The 22,355-nt window shown below is 40.0% G+C and overlaps 1 protein-coding gene across 1 annotated transcript in view; it reads right to left on the bottom strand.

Annotated features, from left to right (window-relative positions):
* The window catches only part of LOC102813864 (beta-galactosidase-1-like protein 2-like), a 110,026-nt gene that overhangs the window by 59,789 nt on the left and 27,882 nt on the right, over positions 1–22,355 (bottom strand). Inside the window, exons 6-9 of the mRNA XM_006871016.1 lie at positions 18,924–19,016; positions 6,416–6,497; positions 5,160–5,224; positions 30–114 (exon numbers count right to left, since the gene is read on the bottom strand). Of these exons, the coding sequence (XP_006871078.1) occupies positions 30–114; positions 5,160–5,224; positions 6,416–6,497; positions 18,924–19,016 (325 nt within the window). The remainder of the gene's footprint in view (positions 1–29; positions 115–5,159; positions 5,225–6,415; positions 6,498–18,923; positions 19,017–22,355) is intronic.

Below are 22,355 nucleotides of genomic sequence, written 5' to 3'. Positions count from 1 at the left end.
TCCTAAAAAAGACACTAAGGAAAACTCACCATGCATATCAAGAGTATTGCGGATATGGCCCCACGTGTCAAAAGACTGTGCTGTATATACTGTCATCAATATAGGACTAAGACCCTGAGCGGGGAAAAAACGTCAATTTAGAAATGATTATAGTCATTAGAAAGCAATTATAAAATCCAGTTCTCAAAGACCACCTTTACAACTCAGAGCATTTCGTCTCAGACTCTCTGAGTTCTACTCACATAGTCACATCATGTTCCTGGTCTTTTTAGTCCTCTTTTGACTTCAGTGGCCTTCCTGTCCAGACTGGAAGTAAAGTAAAACTGCCATTTCATCTTTCTTTCTAGCACCAAAGAATTGCTTGTATGTTCAGATTAAAAGTCGAGTAAGAAACTGCCTGACACAAAGGAAATGCTAAAAAATGTTCAATGAATTTTCACCAAAAATGTTGAGTTCTATTAAATGAATATTCCAGAAACCCAGTTTTCCCATGCATCTCATGATTCCCACTCTTCCCTTTCCTATCACTGTGTCCTCTCTAGTCTTTTCATCTTTCCAATTCATTGGGATTTACTAGCCTGATGTGGTGTTGTAGGATAAGCACTGGACTATAATGTCGGTTTGAATCACAAGGTCAGTGGTTCAAACTCACCAGCGTCTCCTCAGAAATCCTATGCAGGGTGACTATGAGTCAAAATGGACTCAACAGCATTTAACAACAACAACAACTATTCGTATCGAATGCCCCTTCAATGTTGCCTATTCTGGCACTGTAAGATTAATCCATCCTTTGAATTTCCATTCTTGTGCCTATTACAGTCTTCAATTCTGTTGTCCTTCCAACTATCCGTTACATATCTGTGTTGTTACCTAAGCTGCCAAATGCTTCCAAGAAAGTTGTGGAACCCTCTAACTTGATCCACCACAAAGTCTGTGATTTGGCCTTATCTTTATTTGTATCTTCCTAGACATTTTTTTACATTATAATGCTTTCTGAAACTAGTGTTCTAAATCCTTTAGGCTGATTAAATCTAATTTAAGTGACTGTTTTTTCCTTCCTGTATGTAGCACTAAGTTCTCAAATGAAAATTCTGACATTATAAATTATGTTTTATTTGAGGTGTTCTCATATACCACTCTTCACCATATGTATGTATTGCCAGATCTAAATATTGGGCTGCTAACAGTCATTCTCCAATCACCATTCCATTGTTTGTGTTATATATTATAATCCTTATGTTGAGTCATTTTTACTCATTGCAACTAATTCTGCCTTCTAGTACTACAAAGAATTTCCATTTCACATGAAAATAGCCCCAAATTTTGAAGATTCCCACAAACTTTAATATGAGACCCCTTCCCAGTTCCTATAGTTCATCTTTCCATGGAACCCCTAAACCAAATTTCCTGAAAATAGTATGCCTTGTTAAAATACCTCTGGAGATATGATTTCCTGAATACAAAAACAAAAAATCAAACACTCCAAATATATTTTTACCAGTATGAAGAACCTGGGAATATCTTACTGAAGACTTATTAAAAAATAATTCACTTCTAGTAATAAAATCCCAGTTTTCAAAACTCTTGACAGCAGCTGTCATTTGGGTGGTACTTGCGGTCAACTAACTTCCTAAAACTCTGTCACATAAACTGTGCTCAAACTGGATCGCTTCATTTCTGCATTTGGTCCTTTAGCTTTGTTGCTTTGCTGTTGTTTTGTTTTTTTCTTTATTTCAGTGCTGGGAGTTTACAGTTATTCTTTATTGATTTCAATCTACTGACACACAGACGATCCCATTGTTTGTCAGATTGTCACTTCTTTCCAGCACTATCTCTTCGACCTTTGATAAACATGAATTCTGTATCTTCTCTCATGAAAATTTTTATCAGAATAAAGATATAAAGAGTACTCACAAGCTATGGAAAAGAACTAGTTCTAGCCTTCCCCAAAGGCAAGGAGCATGTCTGCTTGACCATCAGTAAGTACAGAGAGCCTACTCTACTATGGCACCCGGAACTTTCCTGTAAGTTGGAAACAGCTAACTTCTCATTTAGTCCCAGCTTTAGCTTTTACTTAACTATAGGCTCTTCCTTGTCCAGTTGGGAAAGGATTCTTTTTGTTAGAAAATACAAAAACAAAGTAGGGACTTAAAAGCTCTGCTCTCTCCTGTTAGTCACTTACCGTTAAAACATCTATCCTAAGAATTTTGTTTCTCTCGTGTTCTTTTCTTACTAGGTCAAGTAAAAGAAATGCACTGGAAACAAATTACAATTCATTTACTAAAGCTGTGGGCTCTCATTTTTTGTTATTTGCTTCCTGTGATTGCCCTTCTATGTAAAATCCTTCTTGCAACAACAACAACAACAAAAAAGCATTGAGATGGGACATAGCAATATAGGAGTACAAGGACAAAACTATGGGAGTTGGGTCTGGGTGGCTTCTTCTGCATCACTTGATTGTCTAGGTATGGGTTCAAATCGGAAATTTAATGTTCTGAGTCACAGGTTCTTTATCCGTATAAAGCAAGTAAGAGTAATGTTGCTAATGTTGTTAACTGCTGTCGAGTTGGTTCTGACTCATAGCAACTATGTACAACAAAACAACTCCCAGTCCTGCACCAATCTCATAACTGCTGCCAAACTTGAGCACACTGTTGCTACTTGTTCCAATCTATCTCATTGGGGGTTTCCCTCTTTTTCATTGTCCCTCCTCTCTACTAAGTGTGATGTTCTTTTCCAGTAGCGTAGTGGTTACGAATCGGGCTGTGAACCTTAAGGTCAGCGGTTCGAAACTACCAGCTGCTCCACGGGAGAAAGATGAGGCTTTCTACTCCCGTAAAGATTTACACCCTCGGAAACCCTGTACAGGGTCGCTATGGGTCGGAACCGACTCGACAGCACTTAACAACAACAACAACAAGTCCCTCCTGACAACATATCTGAAGTATGAGATGTGAAATCTTGTCACCCTAGTTTCTTAGGAGCATTCTAGTTGTATCTCTTCCAACACAGACCGGTTTGTTCTTCTGGAAGCCCATGTTGTTGTTGTTGTTGTTAAGTGCCGTCGAGTCTATTCCGACCCATAGCGACCCTGTACAGGGTTTCCAAGGCTGCAAATCTTGACGGGAGTAGAAAGCCTCATCTTTCTCCCACGAAGTGGCTGGTAGTTTTGAACTGCTGTCTTTAAGGTTTGTAGCTCCTTTCGTAACCACTATGCTACCCGCCCATGGTACCTTCAATATTCTTCTCCAACACAATAGCACAAATACATCAATTCTTCTACAGTCTCCCTTATTCATTATCTAACGCTCACATGCACATGAGGCTATTGAAAATACCATGACTTAGGTCAGGTGCACCTTAGTCCTCAAACTGACATCTTTGCTCTGGAACACTTTAAAGAGGTCTTGTGCTGCAGATTTGCCTAATGAAAATTTCTTACAAAGTAAGAAATAAAAAATTTTAATGTGTGGAAGGGCTTAATATTTACACAAAAATATTCTCATATAATGTTTTCCTTGAGCTCTATTGTGGCACTGTAGGATAAGCACTGAACTGCTAACCACAAGGTTGGTGATTGAAACCTACCAATTGTGCCTCTGAAACTCTGTACAGGGTCACTATGAGTCAGAACTGACCCAACAGCACTTAACAACAACAATGAGCTCTTGTTACTATCTCACATTTTATATTTACTCCTATTTGTTTATTGTTTGTCTCCCCAACTAGAATATAAATCCTGAAAATGCTTAAATTGTGCATATGTTCAATAATAATCCACAGTGCCTAAAACAGTGCCTAATTGATGCATGGAAAATGATGGAAACATTTCTTGAGTGCCTGAATGGTGAATGAGCTTAAATTCAAGATTTTGCTTGCCCCAGACCCCATATCACTTTTCACTCCTGATCCCCATTCTTCCTACTTCATCATCATTAATCTAACACCTACTTGAGGGCTCACCTTGTATCTGGAATTACATCTTCTCCTCACACTCTCTGGGATCCCTCATAGCAATCCCTGGCATTGCACCACTCATGTTGCCATCCTTATGTGGCTGCCTATGAACCTTTGTGCTCTTCTAAGTCAGTGTTGTCTCAGACTGCATGACATTGGGATTCAGTACTTAACTTATTTTTAGTGTACCTGGCACTGCCTTATGTTTATGTTGATGTTTTTATTAAGTGCCACCGAATTGGTTCCAACCCACAGCAACCTGTATAGAGTTTCTAAAGAGCTACTGGTGAGCTTGAACCACTAACCTTGCAGTTCAAACCAACTTTGCAGCCTAGCGCATTAACCCACAGCACCACACCATGACTCTGTTGATGAGTAATTAGCAAATGACTTGATTATTTAGTAAGTGTTCTCTTCTGGCAGCAGAAATCTCTGCCACTCTCTGGTTTCTAAGTGCCCATTAATGCTCCTATTGCATGTAACATTTTCTATTTTGTGTAGTTCATTTACATGTTTTGTCTTTCTCACTGGACCATAAGTATTAGGTAATGAGTAAACATTTACAAGAACCTTTATTCTTCCCCATGAAAAGTTGCTGTGGGTTCACCTTCTATTCTGATCACTTGAACACCTGATAAAGGTAGACTGTTACCTATGTTAAGTAGATTACTTCTGGTAAAAAAATAACCTCTGATTAGTAAATTGCATCTGGACGGAAGGACTGTAAATGATCTCTTCATTCCTAATGAGAAGCCATAGCTTTGGGCCTCCCTAGTGTACAAAATATTTGGAAACCAGGAACTACCCTGACCATACCTGGAAACTGTGTCTATAAGGCTATTATGAAGGACAGTAGTTCTTAAACTGAGCTTGAGACTCCTATGCCAACATGGCTCCCATTCATTCTCATGTTCCCATTCCCTTCACCTAGCTGCTGAGTTAAGGACACTATGAAGACTGAAGAGACCTGAGTGGTGCTGTCCAGCTAGTGTGCTGTGCTTCCTGACCTGTATTCTTCTAAGAGGCTAAGGATCATCTATTGCAAGAATGTGAGTTGAACCCCAAACCATCTAGAATAGGTATTGTATGGACATGTGAATTAATGCTTTAGCTGACATGCTAAGAATGGCTTAAGTATATGAGCTAAGAGGTCCTACAATGAGCCAACATCAAAAAGTATCCCCTCTCTGAAAGGTACTCACCTGAAACAAAAACAGCTTTTGATACGTTTCTTTGTAGATATCCTTCATATGAAGAGTGGCAAGCACTGTGGAGTGAAAAGAGATGCTTTGAGGAGGTACTGCCCTAAACACTGCCAGGACAAAAGCTGGCCCCAACACCTCCCACACACACCTCACAGACATCTCAACACTGACATTTTATAGTTTATGGTAAAAGATAAAGATATGATCATGCCCTTCTATCCAATCACATAGTTTGCAAGGCATTTCATTTCGCATTTACAGTAATAGCCCAAAGACATGAGAAGAGCAGCCAAATATACCATATTATGCTGATGAATACATTGAAGCCCAGAGAGGTGAACAGCCGAAGACTTAAAACTTGACTACAGATCTTCTGACTATTATTCTGCCACTCCCACTATAAGATGGGGTATGTTGTTGTTAAGGGCTGTCGAGTCAGTTCCAACTCATAGAGACCCTGTATAGGGTTTCTGAGGAGCAGCTGGTGGGTTTGAACTGCCAACCTTGCAGTTAGCAGTCCAGTGTTTATCCTACAGTGCCGCACCAGCACCCCAAGGTAAGCTGAGGGTTTGTTATTGTTGTTAAGTGCCAACCCACAGCGACCTTGTATAAGGTTTCCGAAGAGCAGCTGGTGGGTTTGAACTGCCGACCTTTCGGTTCAAACTGAACTTTCGGTCCAACGCATTATCCTGTAGCGCCATACCAGAACTCCAAAAATTGCTTGGGTTAAAGAATTTCAAAGAGTATTTTTCTCTGACTCCATCTATTTGTGCATTGCCTTTTTCCATTTCCCTGCATATCAACCCATGGTATCGCCTTATAGCTCACTTGCATTTCTCTCCTGGCCTTAATAACCAGAATTGTTTACCCCACCACAGAGCATGTTCTCCTGGAGCCCAGTCCGTGAGAGTGCTGTTTCTCTGACACTGCAAAACTTCTGTGCTTAGTCACAATCACTTGACAATGACAGACATGGTCTTTCTCAGGTTCCAGCCAGGGGCCCCACTCTAGACCACTAAGAGGTTGAGGAGTACGGAGTGAGTGTTCTGCACAGTTGATGATGCTGTATGAAGACAGCAGAGAGGAGGGAGCTGGCTCTTTAACTCTCAGTACTGACAGGGAGTACCCATCACTGTGCCCAAAGACTATGAGGTCTAGTTTAATGGAAAGTGGAAAGAGTAAGCATCAGAAGGCGTCTTGGCTCTGTTTCAGACTCCATTAGTGGAATAAGTAGAACAAAACCAAATGCATACCATTTTGTAAGTGGCCTTTTGTTACTTCTTGCCCATTGTCAGCAGTTAAAAGCAGCACCTTGATATTTCTTTTCACCAGGGCCTATGGAGAAACTCAAGAAGATAAAATGAACTGTCCCCAACCCTGTGAGATTGTTTTCCTCTGGAAAGTATTACGGCAATAAAAGTACTAGTACAAAGCCAAGGAGAGGAGAAGGTCTAATTCTCCATCTGACTCTTTGTAATTCATAAATTTGTGTAAAAAATTTTACCACAGCCACACTTAGAAATGGTAAAGTGACTGTTGAAATTTCAAACCTCAAAGAGGTGATGGAACTGTCTGCATTAACCTCAGTGCACCAGAACTTCCCCTAAGAACCTGAATTCTTTATTTTTATCAGTGGAATTTAAGGTAAACATCCTCTTCCAAATTTTCGCCTAAATTAACTACATCCATGGGTTACATTCACAGGACAGATTTATGGACGCAACTGCTGGTCTCCTGTGGTGGATGGTCAGGGCAGGTAAATTTTGGCTCAGTCAATCCACAGTTGCATTTGTTACTGCACAGGACTCTCCGTATCTCATAAAACTAGACACACTTTGAGGGAGAGTCTAAATCAAAGACAGGGAGAAACCGTTATGGAACTTATCTACTGAAAGGGGAACACTGAGACTATAGGCAACACTGAGACTGAGACAAATGTAGAGGAAAGCCAGAAACCTGCTTCCCCAGTTTGCTGGATCAAAATGCCCTGAAGAGGAAAATATTCTTGCAATTATGCTAACCACTTTTATCGTCCATGAGAAGGATGTTTTTTGGCTGTTGAACACTTTTGAGAAATAAGGGAGGCAGAAAGGTGAATCTAATAAGTGAGAGGAGCCAGCAGTTCATATATTAATCACTGTCACCCTTCCAACTATTGTAACGTCCTTTGTTTCCTGTGTGTAGTGCAATAAGTACTGTGGTTTATTGGTGGATGACCATATAGCTTATCATCCAAACCAGAACACTTGTGAATGGAAAAATGTGTAAGAAATAATTCTGCTGGGACAATCAGTATAATCTGGGCTCTCCTGGACAAGCCAGGATGAACAGTTCACTAGGAATGATGGGCTAACTTCTTTCCAACAACTATCAGATAAGCTGGGGGAAAAAAACTTTTAAAAATTAATTAAAAGATTCTGACTATATACCAAGGCAGTAAAGACTTCAGGAACCAAGGCCACAAAGGGAAAAAAGCTTAGAAAAGTAGTTATCATTTGGTACTTTTTTTTCCTTAAGATAGTGGCTGATTCCTAGAGAAGCAGATGAGAGACTGAGATGCTGAGCATAGTTTATAAGATTTGGAGAAATTTTCATTTAGGGATTGTCAAGGTGACAAACCTTCATTTTCAGCTGTGATCCACTAGGAGTAAGGGTATACCAGAAATGAGCCATTTCTCATAAGATTGAAGCTCAGCTTCAGATCATTGTAAATACCTACTAGAAGCAAAAACATATCCTTCTAGAAGATTATCAAGAGCCTCAATTGGCCCCAATAATGTTTTCACAAATAAATGTCTGACATTGAATCAAAAAATTATTAGGTATAACAGAAGACTTCATTTTACTAAAAATAATGAGGAGAAAAGAAAAAAAAAAAAAAAACCTCAGAAATATACAATATCCAGATACTAAATCTATCCAAAATAAACTTCGAAAGAATTAAAAGTTCAGGAGAATTAAAGAAAAAATGGACATCTTTGGCTAAGAACTAGAAACTAGATAAAAAGAATCAAATGAAAAGTCTAAAAACAAAAAACACCTGAAATTAAGAATTTAAGGAATGAGTTTAAACATCAAATGAGACAAAAGCTAAAGAGGAAATTGAAGGATTAACAGACAGATGTTGAGAATTTCCCAAAGTTTAAGAAAAACTTCAAACCACACATTTGTTGTTGTTGTTCAGTGCTGCCAAGTGTGTTCTGACTCGTTGTGACCCTGTATAGAGCTTCTGAGGCTTTAAATCTTCACAAGAGCAGAAAACCTCATCTTTTTCCCACGGAGCAGCTGGTAGGCTCAAACCATGGACTTTGTGGTTTGCCATAGTGCTCCTAACCACAAATTAAACGGTACAGAAAATGCAAGCACAATAAAAAGGAAGACAACCACACTAGAAAATTTTTAGCAACATTGTTAGAATCCAAAGAAATAATTCTTAAAAGAAATCAGGGGTTTCCGGAAAGATGGTGGCACCCAAGTCTGACCGGTCACATGATTCCACAGAGGGGACTGCACAATGATGTCTGACTGATGAGATGCTGCTCCAAGCCTATGAGGAGCAAACAGCACACAAAGCTGCCCGTCTTGGAATCACAATGAAGGCCAAGCTTGCTCGGCTGGAAGCCCAGGAACAGGCCTTCCTGGCTAGTCTCAAAGGCCAGGACCCTGAGACCACTCAGTCACAGTCTGACAGCAAGCCCTCCCACAAAAAGAAAAAGAAATCAAAAGAGGTGGAAAAGGTTACAGCAACTGAAAGGAATGGAGAAATGGAATGCCCAGAAAAGACTAACCAGAGTTTGAACACCCAGAACAGACTGACTGCAGTCCTAGAGAGCAGGAAGCGCAACAAGAAGAAAAGGCGACATCAAGAAGACAAAGTCGCCCAGGAAACATCAAGGCAAGTGGTCAGGTCCCCTCAGTGCAAACCCCCTTCCAAGACTAAGACTCAGTGGGAATACACACTGTGATTGGTGACCACACTCGACACCGATAAGGGGAAGTGAGGGAAAAACAGCAATGAAGCAGTGAGCTAAGCCCTACAACGTTCAATAGACTTCTGTGAACCCGGCTGAAGACTTGGTTGGCCAGCAGTGTGGCAAGACCTGAGGACTCTTGGGCCAGAGTCAGTGACATAGCCACAGAGGACTAGAGTAGAAAGTGAAGTGTCCAGCTGATAAGAAGAGAAGGCATATACATAAGAACACCCACACTTGCAGATAATACCCACTTATCCTGGCTTCAGTGACTGGATGATCAGAGCTCAACCAGAAGTAAAAAAGAAGAGGAAAAAAAAAAAAATATTCTCACACAATTTGATGAACATGACCTACACCTATGGAAGCAGTAGCTCAAAAGATGGAACAAGTCCTTACAGCAAAAATCATTCCCACACCCTCCACACACAGAGTAGACAGGGATGGGCAACTTGAACATTGACTACCCAAAATGGGGGGTGGGGGGCTACAAAGGCAAGAAGTGACTGGCTTACAAGCTTTCAAGAGGGAACCTAGATCCAGAGGGCATGGAGGAAGATAGAATCTCCAGTGAGTAGTATTCAATCTGTCTAGGCGGGGTTGATGCAATGAAATGCAGACAGGTCTCTTGTGATACAATAGTGAATAATTGTTATCAGGACTGATTGTGAGGATTGGAAATGTAAAGGTAGACGTTTTATAGCAAGGAGGGGAGTGATTAACTTTTCAGTCTAGGAGCGGAGGTCCCTAGGACCATATCAAGGGAGAAGAGCAGAGAGCGGGACCCTACCCAGAGAAGCAGTGATCCCTGAAATGGAGGCAGAGATGATGACGTGGAGTGATGGAGCAGCTAGAGACTTTAGATCCAGAGAGGGAGAGCGACTGTGTGCTGAAGACCTGGGGAGCACAGGGGGGAGAATTGCATGGAGGGGATTGTAACCATGGCAATGAGACGATATACGATAGAATGAATGTAAAACTAATGTTCTCCCATGTAAACTATCACATTAAAAAAAAAAAAAGAAGAAGACAAAGTCTCAGATGAGAGAGAGGAAACTGTAGAGAATGAGGAAGAGGCTGCAGGACACAAGTGGGCTTGGGGAATTGAAAATTGGAGAACAAATTGATCAACCCCTCAGGAAAAGAAAGAAAAAGAAGAGGAGGCAGCAAGAGGAAGGGATCTTGGATAAAGGACAAGGGGGTAAGGAGGCTGCAGGGGGTGACAAGACAGAGGAGGTGGAGGACAGACCACACACTGACCAATGCCGCAGAAGCAAGAAGAGACGGCAGTGTGAGGAGGAGGATGGTTTGAACACAGAGGATGAAGAAGACAAGGCAGCGTCTGTAAATGATAGAACTAGGGAAGCAGCAAACACAGCAGGCAGTGACCAAAGTAGCAGGGGAAGCAAGAAGAAAAGGAAGTAGAATAAAGAGGAGGAGGAAGATGAGGAGACTGCAGGGGCTGGCAAGACTAGGGAAATAGAGAGCAGAACACATACTAGTCCAAGCAGTAGAGATAAGAAGAGGAAGAAGAAGCAGCATCCAGAGAAGGAAAGAGCTGAAGTCAACGTTAGCCAGAGGGCCAAAAAGAAGAAACAGAAGAGAAGAGATTGAAGGTCTGATCAAGGTGAAGCTCAATTGATTCCTTTTCAGTAGTGAGAGTTTCAGAGCCTTGGGTAGGTTCAGGTCTTCTGCAGCCCTTTCAATGAGTCATCCCTCCCATGAAGGGATCTGAGCTCTAAGACACTCATCTGCTGAGAAGATCTGTAGAGCCAGGCCTGAGTTGAAGGAGCAGGTATAGGTGTGGTACCCTTTGCTGATTCTAACCCAAAGATCATGATCACAGGTATCTACAGAAGCCAGGTGGCTAAGATACAAGGCCTATAGTCCTAAAAACCAGAATGTAAATACCCTCTAAAGAGGCTTTCTGCCTCCATTCAACTGAATGCCTACGTGCAGGCCCAGTGTTGTCAGACGCACCCTTCCCTTTTAAAAAAATAAGAAGCTGAAAATATATAAAGTTATTTGAAATGTTCTGATTTTTAAATAAAAATACACACACAAAAAACATAAATAAATAAATAAAGCAAAACAAAAAAAGAAATCAGGGGACAAACTACACATTACCTTCAAAGGAATGCTCGTTTTACTAAGACCTGACTTCTTAACAGAAATACTAGCAGCAGGAGAATTCTAAGAGAAAATAACTGCCAAATCAGACTTATAGCAACAAACATACTCTTCAAAAATGAAGGTGAACTAGAGACATTTTCAGGCAAACAAAAGATTAAAGAAATTGTTACCAGTATATCTACACCTAAGAAAATACTAAAAGGTTTTCTTCAGGAAGAGAAAAAGGTTCCGAACAAATAAAGTTCAAGGATGTGTTGTTGATGTTGTTGTTAAGTGCCGCCGAATCAGTTCCGACTCATAACGACCTGTACAGAGTATCTGAGGAGCAGCTGGTGGGTTTGAACTGCCGACCAAGCGGTTTGCAGGTAAAGCTATAATTGCTCTAAATACTTTTCTCTTCCTCAAGAAAACCTTTAAATATTTTCTTTGGTGTAGATATACTGGTAACAACTTCTTTAATCTGAATATAGGGAACTAGATATATAAATGTATAATGAAAACAACTACAAAGCAAAAAGAAGTACAAGTGTAGTTACAGAATTTACAAATGTAAAGGAAGTCTGCAGATTTCAAGATAAAACAGACTGTTTTAAGCTGGGAAAACAATTAATAGATTAAAAAGTAACCACAATTCAATAGTGAATAATTGCTATCAGGACTGATTGTGAATGTTGCAAATGTAAAGGTAGACATTTTATAACAAAAGGAAGGGAATGGTTGATCTTGCAATCCAGGAGCGGAGGACCCTGGGACCATCAAGGGAGAAGAGTGGAGTGTGGGACCCTATCCAGAGAAGCAGAGACGCCAGAGATGGAGGCCGAGATGATGACATGAAAAGATGGAGCAGCTGGGGACTCTAGATTCAAGGAGGGAGAGAGGCTGTATGCTGGCAGCCAGGGGGCTGGCATGCAGGATATACCCTTTGGTTATTTGAATGGTTATATATTCCTGAGTGCTTCGGTGTACATCCAAAAACAAAACAAAAACAGAGGGAATGGAAGCAAATGCTGTTGAATGATGATGCATGGAAGGGATTGTAATCATTACAATGAAACAAACTACAGTATGATGAATGTAAAGCTGATGCTCTCCCATGTAAACTATCACTCAGTTCACAACTTAAAAACTTAAAAATAATAATGATAATAATAAAATTAAACAGGTATTTTTTTTCCCTGTCAACATTGTCCTGTTAATGTTAAAGGATTTTTACTCGTGATAAATATGCATTTTCTACCAGGCCATACTTTTGGTATTTTGAAGTTTGGGAAATTTGTGTTCTTGTTTTCTATTAGAAATCACATGGTGTATATTAATAATGACTTGTGAGGAAGCCCCCAAAATGGAAATTTTGTTCATGTTGCCCAATTTCATTCACAAATCTGAGTTATTATTTTTGTCTTGGTTTTTAGTTTAAATGAAACATGGCATGTATAAACAAACAAACAAAAAAAGAGCAACCACAAAGAAAATTAATATCCCTTCACATCAAAACAAGAAAAAGGAAAATCATAAAGATTTAGTAAACATTAAAACAACAGCAATGAAGAAACTGCCCAGAAAATGCACAAACAAAATGAACTTAGCACAGAATATTATGGGGAACAAAGAAACAAGTAGCACCATAAAAAACACACAGCAGTTGATTTATGTTGTTGTTGTTAGGTGCTGCTGAGTGGGTTTTGACTCATAGCGACCTTATGTACAACAGAACAAAACACTGCTGGGGTCCTGCACCATCCTCAAAATTGATAAACTTGGGACCATTGCTGCTGTCACTGTGTAATCCATCTCACTGGGTTGTCTTCCTCTTTATCATTAACCCTCCATTTTACCAAGCACAATATCCTCCTCTAGGGAATGGTCCCCCCTGAAAATATGTCAAAATATGAAAGACAAAATTTTGCCATCCTGACTTCTAAGAAGCATTCTGGCTGTACCTCTTCCAACATAGATTTGTTTTTTTACCTATCAGTAATTACACAGGACATCATGGATAAAAGCCACCAGTCAAGAGACAGAAAGTAGTTGAATAGTTAAGTAAACAGGATTCTTTAGTATGCTGTTTACAAGAGACATACCTTACACAAAGACAAAAATCAAAGGATAGACAAAAATATATGAAGCTAATGGCAACTGAAAATGAACAGGAATGGCAAAATTTATTTCTGATGAAAATAATCTTTAAGGCAAAAACCAGTGTAAAAAACAAAGAAGGACATTATCTCATGATTAAAAGGTCAATGAACAAGAGGACATACCATAATAAATATCTATGCTCCTGATTAAAGAATTTTAAATTTCATAAGTCAACCTCTAATAGAATTGAAGAAAGGATTAGACAACTCTACAATAAAAAGAGATTAATAAATCACTTTTGATGAAGGACAGAAAACTAGAAAGAAACACAACAAAGACACAGAAAACTAAACAATACAATGAAACAACTTGACCTCATAAACTTCTACAGAGCACTCAACACATCAACAGCACAATATATATTATGTTCTTTTCCAGTGTACATGGAAAATTCTTGAGAATAGACCATATGTAAGGCACAAAGTAAGCCTCAATATATTTTTAAAACAATGAAATACTACAAAGCATCTTTTCAGAACACAGCACTATAAAACTAGAAATCAATAATAAAAAGATCAAGGGGGGGAATAAAATGTATGGAAATTGAATAATACTCTGTATCAAATTTTTTCTAAAAAGAGAATCCACAGACTGAGGAAAAAATTTTGGCAATGATACACCAGACAAGGGACAATGCTCTAAAATTTATAGAACACTTCAACACCTCTACAAGAAGACAACACATTATCCAATTAAAAAATGGGCAGAAGTCATGAATAGACACTTTACCAAAGACGGCATTTACATGGCCAGTAAATGTACGAAGCAATGCTCAAGATCATTAGCCATTAGAGAAATGCAAATAAAAACAACAATCAGATATCACCTTACCACATTATTAATAGCAAACATCAAAAACCCAAAAAACAACAAATGCTAGCCAGAATGTGGAAAAACTAGAACCCTCCTACCTTGCAGGTGGGATTATAAAATGGTGCAACCACTGCGGAAAATGGTATGGCGCGTTCTCAAAAAGTTGGAAATCAAAATATTGTATGACCCAGCAAACTCTCAACTTCGTATATCCTCAAATAAGAACCATGACACGAATAGATATATGCACACTCATGTTCACTGTAATACTATTCACAATAGCAAAAAGATGGAGACACTATATATGCCTATAAACAGGAAAATGGTTTAACAAACTTTGGTACATATACACAATGGAATACTAGGCAATGCTGAAGAATAATGATGAATCTGCAAAACATATCATAACATGGATGAATCTGGAAGACATTATGCTGAGTGAAATTAGTCAATCACAAAAAGACAAATATTGTACGATGTGATGGTGGTTATGTGCCATGGAGTCAGTTCGGACTCATAGTGACTGTATAGGGTTTCCGAGTTTATAAATCATTATGAGAGCAAAAGGCCCCATATTTCTCCCACAGAACCACTGGTAGTTTTGAACCGTTGACGTGAAATTAGCAGCGCAACTCATAACCACTATGCTACCAGAACAATACCACTATTGTTAAAAGTTCAAGAAAAGGTTTACATACTATGATAGTTACCAGGGCTGGTGGTTGTTGTTAAGTGCTGTTGAGTCTGTTCCAACTCACAGCAACCCTGTATAGGATTTCCAAGAAGCAGATGGTGAGTTTGAACTGCTGGCCAGTCCAGTGCTGACCCTACAGTGCCACACTAGGGGTAGGAAGGTACAACTGGCTAGAGGGTTTTGTTGTTAAGTGCCATTGAGTCAGTTCCAACTCATAGCAACCTTGTATAGGGTTTCTGAGAAACAGCTGGCGAGCTTGAACCACCGATGTTGTGGTTCAAACCCACATTGCAGTCCAGTGCATTAACATGCCGCACCACACCAGGACTCCAGCTAGAGGGTAGACACGTGTTAACCTGGATGATAGGGAAGGCAGTTTAAAAACAAAGGAGTATTTTTTTTAATGTAAATATATAGGTAACAAAACACTTTTTAAAAATTTTTTTAAAGTTTTTATTGTGAGGTTTACATGGGAGAACATCACCTTTACAGTCATCCTATCATATTTAGTTTCATTGCAATGATTACAATCCGCTCCGTGCATCATCAAATAACCAAAAGGTACACCACACAGGCCCACCCCCAGGCCATCAGCACACAGCCCTTCTCCCTCCCTGAGTCTAGTGTCCCCAGCAGCTCCATCTGTCCACATCATCCTCTCTGTCTCCATCCCTGACATCACTGCCTCTTGGGTAGGGTCCTGCTCTCGGTTCTTCTCACTTGATGGTCCCAGTGACCTCCGCTCCTGGGCTGCAAAATCAATCACTCTCCTCCTTTTGTCAAAAAACATCTACTTCTATATTTCCTACCCTCACAGTCAGTCCTGATGGCACTTATTCACTATTGTACAACAAGAGTCTTATCCCCATTTCCTTTCTCCAGCCCAGTCCCAACCAATTGGAAATTATTCAGTGGTGATTCTACCTTCCCCTGCCCCGTCTAGAACTAGGCTCCCTCTTGAAAACTTATAAGCCAGTCACTTCTTGCCTTTATGTTGTTGTTAGGTGTCATCGAGTCAGTACTGACCCATAATGACCATATGCACAGCAGAACGAAACACTGCCCAATCCTGGGCCAACCTCACTACTGTTGTCTAACAGTATACTGAGGGTGTGGGAGTGATCCTCGCTGTAAAGATTTGATACCTTTTTTGAGCTGCTACATCCATAAGTATAGGTAAAGTTCATCAGATTGTAACAGGTTACTCTTTTTTTCCCCCCTCTTCTTTCTTCAAAATATTTAAATTGTTTTTAAAGTATTCAATCAATGCAAAAGAAGGCAAGAAAGGGACCATAAAATAAGTGACACAAAAAGAAAGAAAATAATAAGATAGTAGATTTCAGCATTGTTGTTGTTGTATGTGCCATGGAGTTGGTTCTAACTCATAGCAACCTGTATGAAAAAGAGCATCATACAGGAATAAGGCAAAAGATCACTGAGAAAACAAGAGATAAGGAAAATACCAAAATGGATGTCAAAAGAGAATCTGAAACCTGCTCTCCAGCATAGAGATGTGAAAAGAAGGAGGAGATACAGGAGCTGAACAGAAAATTTCAAAGGTCAGCTCAAGAAGAAGAAGTCAAATATTATAACAAAATATGCAAAGACCTGGAGTTAGAAAACCAAAAGGGAAGAACACACTCAGCATTTCTCAAGCTGAGGGAACTGAAGAGAAAATTCAAACCTTGATTTGCGTTACTGAAGGATTCTATGAGCAAAATACGAATGATAAACAAAACATCAAAAGAAGATGGAAGTAATACACACAGTCTCTGTACCAAAAAGAAATGGTTGATATTCACCCATTTCAAGAAGTAGCATATGCTCAAGACCCAATGATCCTGAAGGAAGTAAGTCCAAGGTGCATTGAAGACATTGGCAAAGAACAAGGTACCAGGAATTGATGGAATACAAATTGATATCTTTCAACAAAGTGAAGTAGCATTAGAGGCACTCATTCATCTATACCAAGAAATTTGGAAGACAACTATCTGGCCGACTGATTGGAAGAGATCTGTATTTGTGCCCATTCCAAAGAGAGGTGACCCAACAGAATGCAGAAATCATTGGGCAATATCACTGATATCCCATACGAGCAAAGTTTTACTAAAAGTGTTGCAGAAATGGCTGTATAATGTCAAAAGATCCCTTTAATGTCAGTGATGTATGGCATCCTGGGGGGATGTAAAGGCTGGAGGCTAATAAATATGGAGTACCGCCATGTCTCAGGGCTCTTGGTCCTAGAGATCGTGAGTCCTGCTGGGCTCTTGATCCTAGAGATCATGAGTCTTACTTGGCTCTTTGGTTTTGTTTTTTAATGCTTTATTGTGAATTATGTGATAGTTTACATGGGAGGACATCAGTTTCCCGTTGATCCCGTTGTATATTGTTTCCTTGCCATGATTACAATCCCTTCCATGCATCATCAATCAACCACCTGCCCCCCTGTCATCTGCACACCGCCCCTCTCTCTCTCCAGGTCCAGAGTCTCCAGCCACTCCATCTCCCCATGTCATTGTCTCTGCCTCCGTCCCTGGCATCACTGCTTCTCTGGGTAGAGTTCTGTTCTCTGCTCTTCTCCTTTGATGGTCCCAAGAACCTCCACTCCTAGACTGCAAGGTTAATCACTCCCTTCCCTTTGCTCCAAAATGTCCACCTGTACATTTCCAGTCCTTACAATCAGTCCTGATAACAATTATTCATGATTGTATCACAAGAGACCTATCCGCATCTCCTTTCATTAGCCTTCATTAGGCAGAATGGATACCATGCAGTGGAGATTCTACCTTGCTCCACGCCTTCTGGATCTATGTTCCCTCTTGAAAGATTGTAAGCCAGTCAATTCTTGCCTCTGTAGCCCCCCCATTCTGGGTAGCCAATGTCCAAGTTGCCCACCCCTGTCCTCTCCGTGTGTGGAGGAGGTGGGAATAATCCTCGCTGTGAAGATTTGTTTTGCTTGGCTCTTGATCCTAGAGGTTATGAGTTTTACGGTTTCCCTTAATTCCTAATTTATGTCTGTGTTTTATTTCTAAACTGCGTCGTCTCCACCACCCGGTGGTGTTAGCTGGACTTGCACAACCATGGACTGCCAAAAGAATAAATAGATCTGTGTTAGAAGAAGTACAGCCAGAGTGATACTTGGAAGCCAGGATGACCAGACTTCATCTCTGATACTTCGGACATATTGTCAGAAGGGACTAGTCACTGGAGAAGGATATCATGTTTGATAAAGTAGAGGGTCAGAGAAAAAGAAGAAGACCCTTCACCAAGATGGAATGGCACAGTGACAGCATCAATGGGCTCAAACATAGCAATGATTGTGAGGTAGGCCCAGGATTTAGCAGTGTTTCATTCTGTTGTGCATAGGGTCACTATGAGCAGTTCTGACTTGATGGCACCTAACAACAACAACAACAATCTTGCAGTTCAAACCAACCTTGCAGTCCAGTGCTTATCCTACAGCACCACACCAGGACTCCCACCACAGGATATATACCTTAATATAAAAACTTGGAGGTAAAAGGAAAGAAAAGTGCATATCATGCAAACCACAACCAAAAGAGCATTGTGATATCCACAGAAAAAGAGATATTTTAATACCATTCTTTCCTTCATATTAGACTTGTTTAGGTAGTTCTCAGGGGATCCCTGACAGCATAGTGATTAAAGCATTTAGCTGCTAACCAAAAAGTCAGCAGTTCAAAGCCATCAATCACTCTACAAGAGAAGGAAGTACCAGTCTTCAAAAAGATTTCCAGCCTTAGTAACCTTGGAAGAGTTCTGCTTTCTCCTACAGAGTCACTATGCATCCACACTGAGTCAATGACAGTGGATTTAGTGACATCTCAGTCTCTTCCAGATTGTAAACACGTGGAAACATTAGACCAGACCTTTTTTCATTGGTATATTCTGTGATAACATGCAAACTAGAAGCACACAAGAAATGTTTGCTGTATAAGCTAACTGAAAAGAAGTATGTAAATATGGAGAAAAATTTAAAGGAGCACTTACCTTTTTAATATATTGCATGTATCTCTTATCCTTATAATATGAACCATATTCATTCTCCAACTGCACAGCAATGATGGGGCCTCCTTTGTGGTACTGAGGGTGAAGGAGATAAGAGTTTGAGGGTGAGATAACTGGTGGTAAAAGGCTGGATTTTCCAAATTCATTACTCCCCAAATGTATTTTGTTAATTGCAGTCTAGTCGGTTTCAACTCATACAGACCCTGTATAGGATTTCCGAGGAGTGGCTGGTAGGTTTGAACCTGCTAACCTTGCAGTTCAAACTGACCTTGTGGTCACTGAATTATCCTACAGTACCGCATGTATTCAGAGTGCCATAAAAATAACACAACTCAAACTTTCTCCAGTTGACTGGTCCCTCTTGACAATATGTCCGAAGTTTGACAAAATTTGGCCACCCTGGCCTCCAAGGAGCACTCTGGCTGCACTTCTTCCAACACAGATCTGTTGGTTCTTTTGGCAGCCCATGGCACTTTCAATATTCTCCTCCAACACCAGAACTCCAAAGCATCAATTCTTCTACGGTCTTCCTTATTCACTGTCCAGCTTTCGCATGCATATGAGGTTATTGAAAATACCATGGCTTGGGTCAGGGGTACCTTAGTCCTCAAGCTGACATTTTTGCTCTTCAACACTTAAAAAGGTCTTGTGCAGCAGATTTGCCTAATGCAATACGTCATTTAATTTCTTGACTGCTGCTTCCATGAGTGTTGATAGTTGATCCAAGGAGAATGAAGTCTTTGACAACTTCAGTCTTTTCTCAGTTGATAAGAATGTGTTTATTGGTCCAGTTTTTTGTTTTCTTTACATTGAGATGCAATCCATACTGAAGACTGTGCTCTTTGATCTTCACCAGTAAATATTTTAAGTCTTTTTCACTTCCAGCAATCAAGGTTGTATCATCTGCATATCGCAGGTTGTTAATAAATCTTCCTCCATTCCTGATGCCACCTTTTTCTTCATATAACTCAGCTTCTCATATTATTAATTAAACACAAATAAAGTGTTGTCCCTTATCCTGTCTAAAGTTGTCATTGCATACACTCTTTTCAGGAACTTTGTTATTTGAAGTACACCTTCTGTCTTCTGAATCTTCATCTCCACCTTTACTGACCCCCCACCTATCATCATTTAAATTCGCTCAAGCCCTAGGTTAAAAAGAGATTGCCTAGACCATTTCCCACCAGTCATCTCTCTTAGCCGCCGCCTCATCAGAGCCATATTTTGTGAAACATTGTCTGCACTTACTCTTTACTTCTCTCATTCTTCTTTTACGTACTACAGCCTCACTTCTTTCTATTCCTTCACTCCACTTAATTTCTAAACATTGGCTTTCTTTTTGCTATATTTAAATAAATCTCTCTCTTAACAACAATTCTCTTCCTCTTTTATGCCATCTTCTGTAACACCTCTCTTACTGCTTGACCTGCCCTCTAGTCACTTCTCTTCTGTGTGCTCCTGTCTTAAATGTGGATGTTCTTGATGGTTCTCAATTAATACCAAATCTGTGCTGGATCCCATCTCCTTCTGCCCTTTTGCAAATATCTTCAAATCCTCCCTCTCAATTTTTTCGTGTCAATATCAAACACGTCCAAGGATCTCCTATCTTTTCAACTCTTTTTGAGCCCAAGGTTCCTGTTCATCTGTTGTATTTTCTTTCCATATATTGTACCCCTTACATCCTAGCCAAAATTTATTATACCTACTCCTGTACTTCCTCAACCTCGTCTTGGTGATAAATGGCATAACCATGAGGTGATAGTTAAGGTTTGGTGTCAACTTGACTGAGCTAGGATTCTCAGTGGTTTGGCAGGTGAGATGTAGTTATCACCTCCATGAAGAGATCTAACATCATACAATCGACCCATGATATGATCTGATGTGATCATACCTAATAGGATGAAGTTATTCAGGGTGTTATAAATCCTCACTTCTATGATGTTAATGAGGGTGGATATAATCTACATGATTAGGGTCTATCTTAAGTCAATCTTTTTTGAGATATAAAAGGTGACAGAATTGAGCGGAGATAGAGGGACTTACTACCACCAAGAAAGAAAAACCAGGAGCAGAGTGTGTTCTTTGGATCTGGGGTCCCTGCATTGTAACGCTCCTCCTATATTCAGGGAAAGATTGGTGTCAACACATATGGAGATAGGTCTCCAAGGAATTCTGGGCCTACATGTGCCACAAGGAGAGAAGGAACTTTCTCCAATAAATTTCTGTTTGCTAAAGCCATACACTTGTGGTATTTCCGTGGCAGCAACACTAGATAACTAAGACACCTCGAAACATAAAGAAATAAGAGGATTACTATCAAACAGTAAGAATCATACTTCACACTAATAATGTAAGTAGCACTCAGCAAAACCCAGGGTTATGTACTAATTTAGGCATGACTGATGCATTTTCACACCAAAAACTATGATTATCATGATGTAAGAAAAACTTGACTAGAAAAAGTAGAAATGGGAGGGTCTTTAGCAAACTAGAAATAAACTTATTTTATTTTACCCTGCTACGGAAGAAAACAGAATCATGTGGGTTAATGTGCTGCACTGCAAAGTCGGTTTGAACCACAAAGTCAGTGGTTCAAGCTCACCAGCTGCTCCTTGGAAACCCTATACAGGGTCGCTATGGGTCAGAGTCGACTTGACTGCACTTAACAACAAGGGGAGAAAAGGAGGACACAAAGCAGCATTTTTCAAATTTTCAAAACTCATATCCCTTGCTGACAAACATTGGAAAACTTTCAAAACATACTTCTTCCATCCCCCTTTTCATCCCTTCAAAGAGAAATCTAGCATACTAGAAAGTAGAAAAGGAAAAAGGAAAAAATCAGAAGTTGACAGTACCTGGAGTTAACTAAAGCAAAAGACCTTGAATCTGATAAACACAACTGAAGAGTCATAGAAGTAGGACTTTTCAGTAGTAAGGAAACGCTGATTCACGAGACCTGATGAAATAGCTTTCAAGACCATCCAATCTCCTCTGGCCCTAAATTCAGGCTCACTAAGAAGCTCTGGTAGCATAGAGGTTATGAATTGGGCTGCAAACCGCAAGGTCAGCAGTTTGAAACTACCAGCTGTTCTGCAGGAGAAAGATGAGGCTTTCTGCTCCTGTAAAGCTGTATCGCCTCAGAAACCCTGTACAGGGTCGCTATGAGTCGGAACCGACTCCTCAGCACATAACCACCACCACCAGTGTGACTGAGAAATTGAATTTTAAATTTTGAATAATTTGCATTAATTTTAATTTAAATAGCCACATGTGGCCACTCTACCTGTTCTAGTCTCTGTACAGGACTATCTCCACTATCCCCAAATTGATTCATGAACTTCAGTCACTAAGAGTTTTAATTGTTGTTGTTATTGTTGTTAAGTGCCATCTAGTCAGTTCTGATTCATAGTGACC

The sequence above is a fragment of the Chrysochloris asiatica genome, unplaced genomic scaffold, assembly GCF_000296735.1.
Source record: "Chrysochloris asiatica unplaced genomic scaffold, ChrAsi1.0 scaffold00158, whole genome shotgun sequence".
NCBI classification, from domain to species: domain Eukaryota; kingdom Metazoa; phylum Chordata; class Mammalia; order Afrosoricida; family Chrysochloridae; genus Chrysochloris; species Chrysochloris asiatica.
This window is presented reverse-complemented; position numbering and strand designations above follow the sequence as displayed.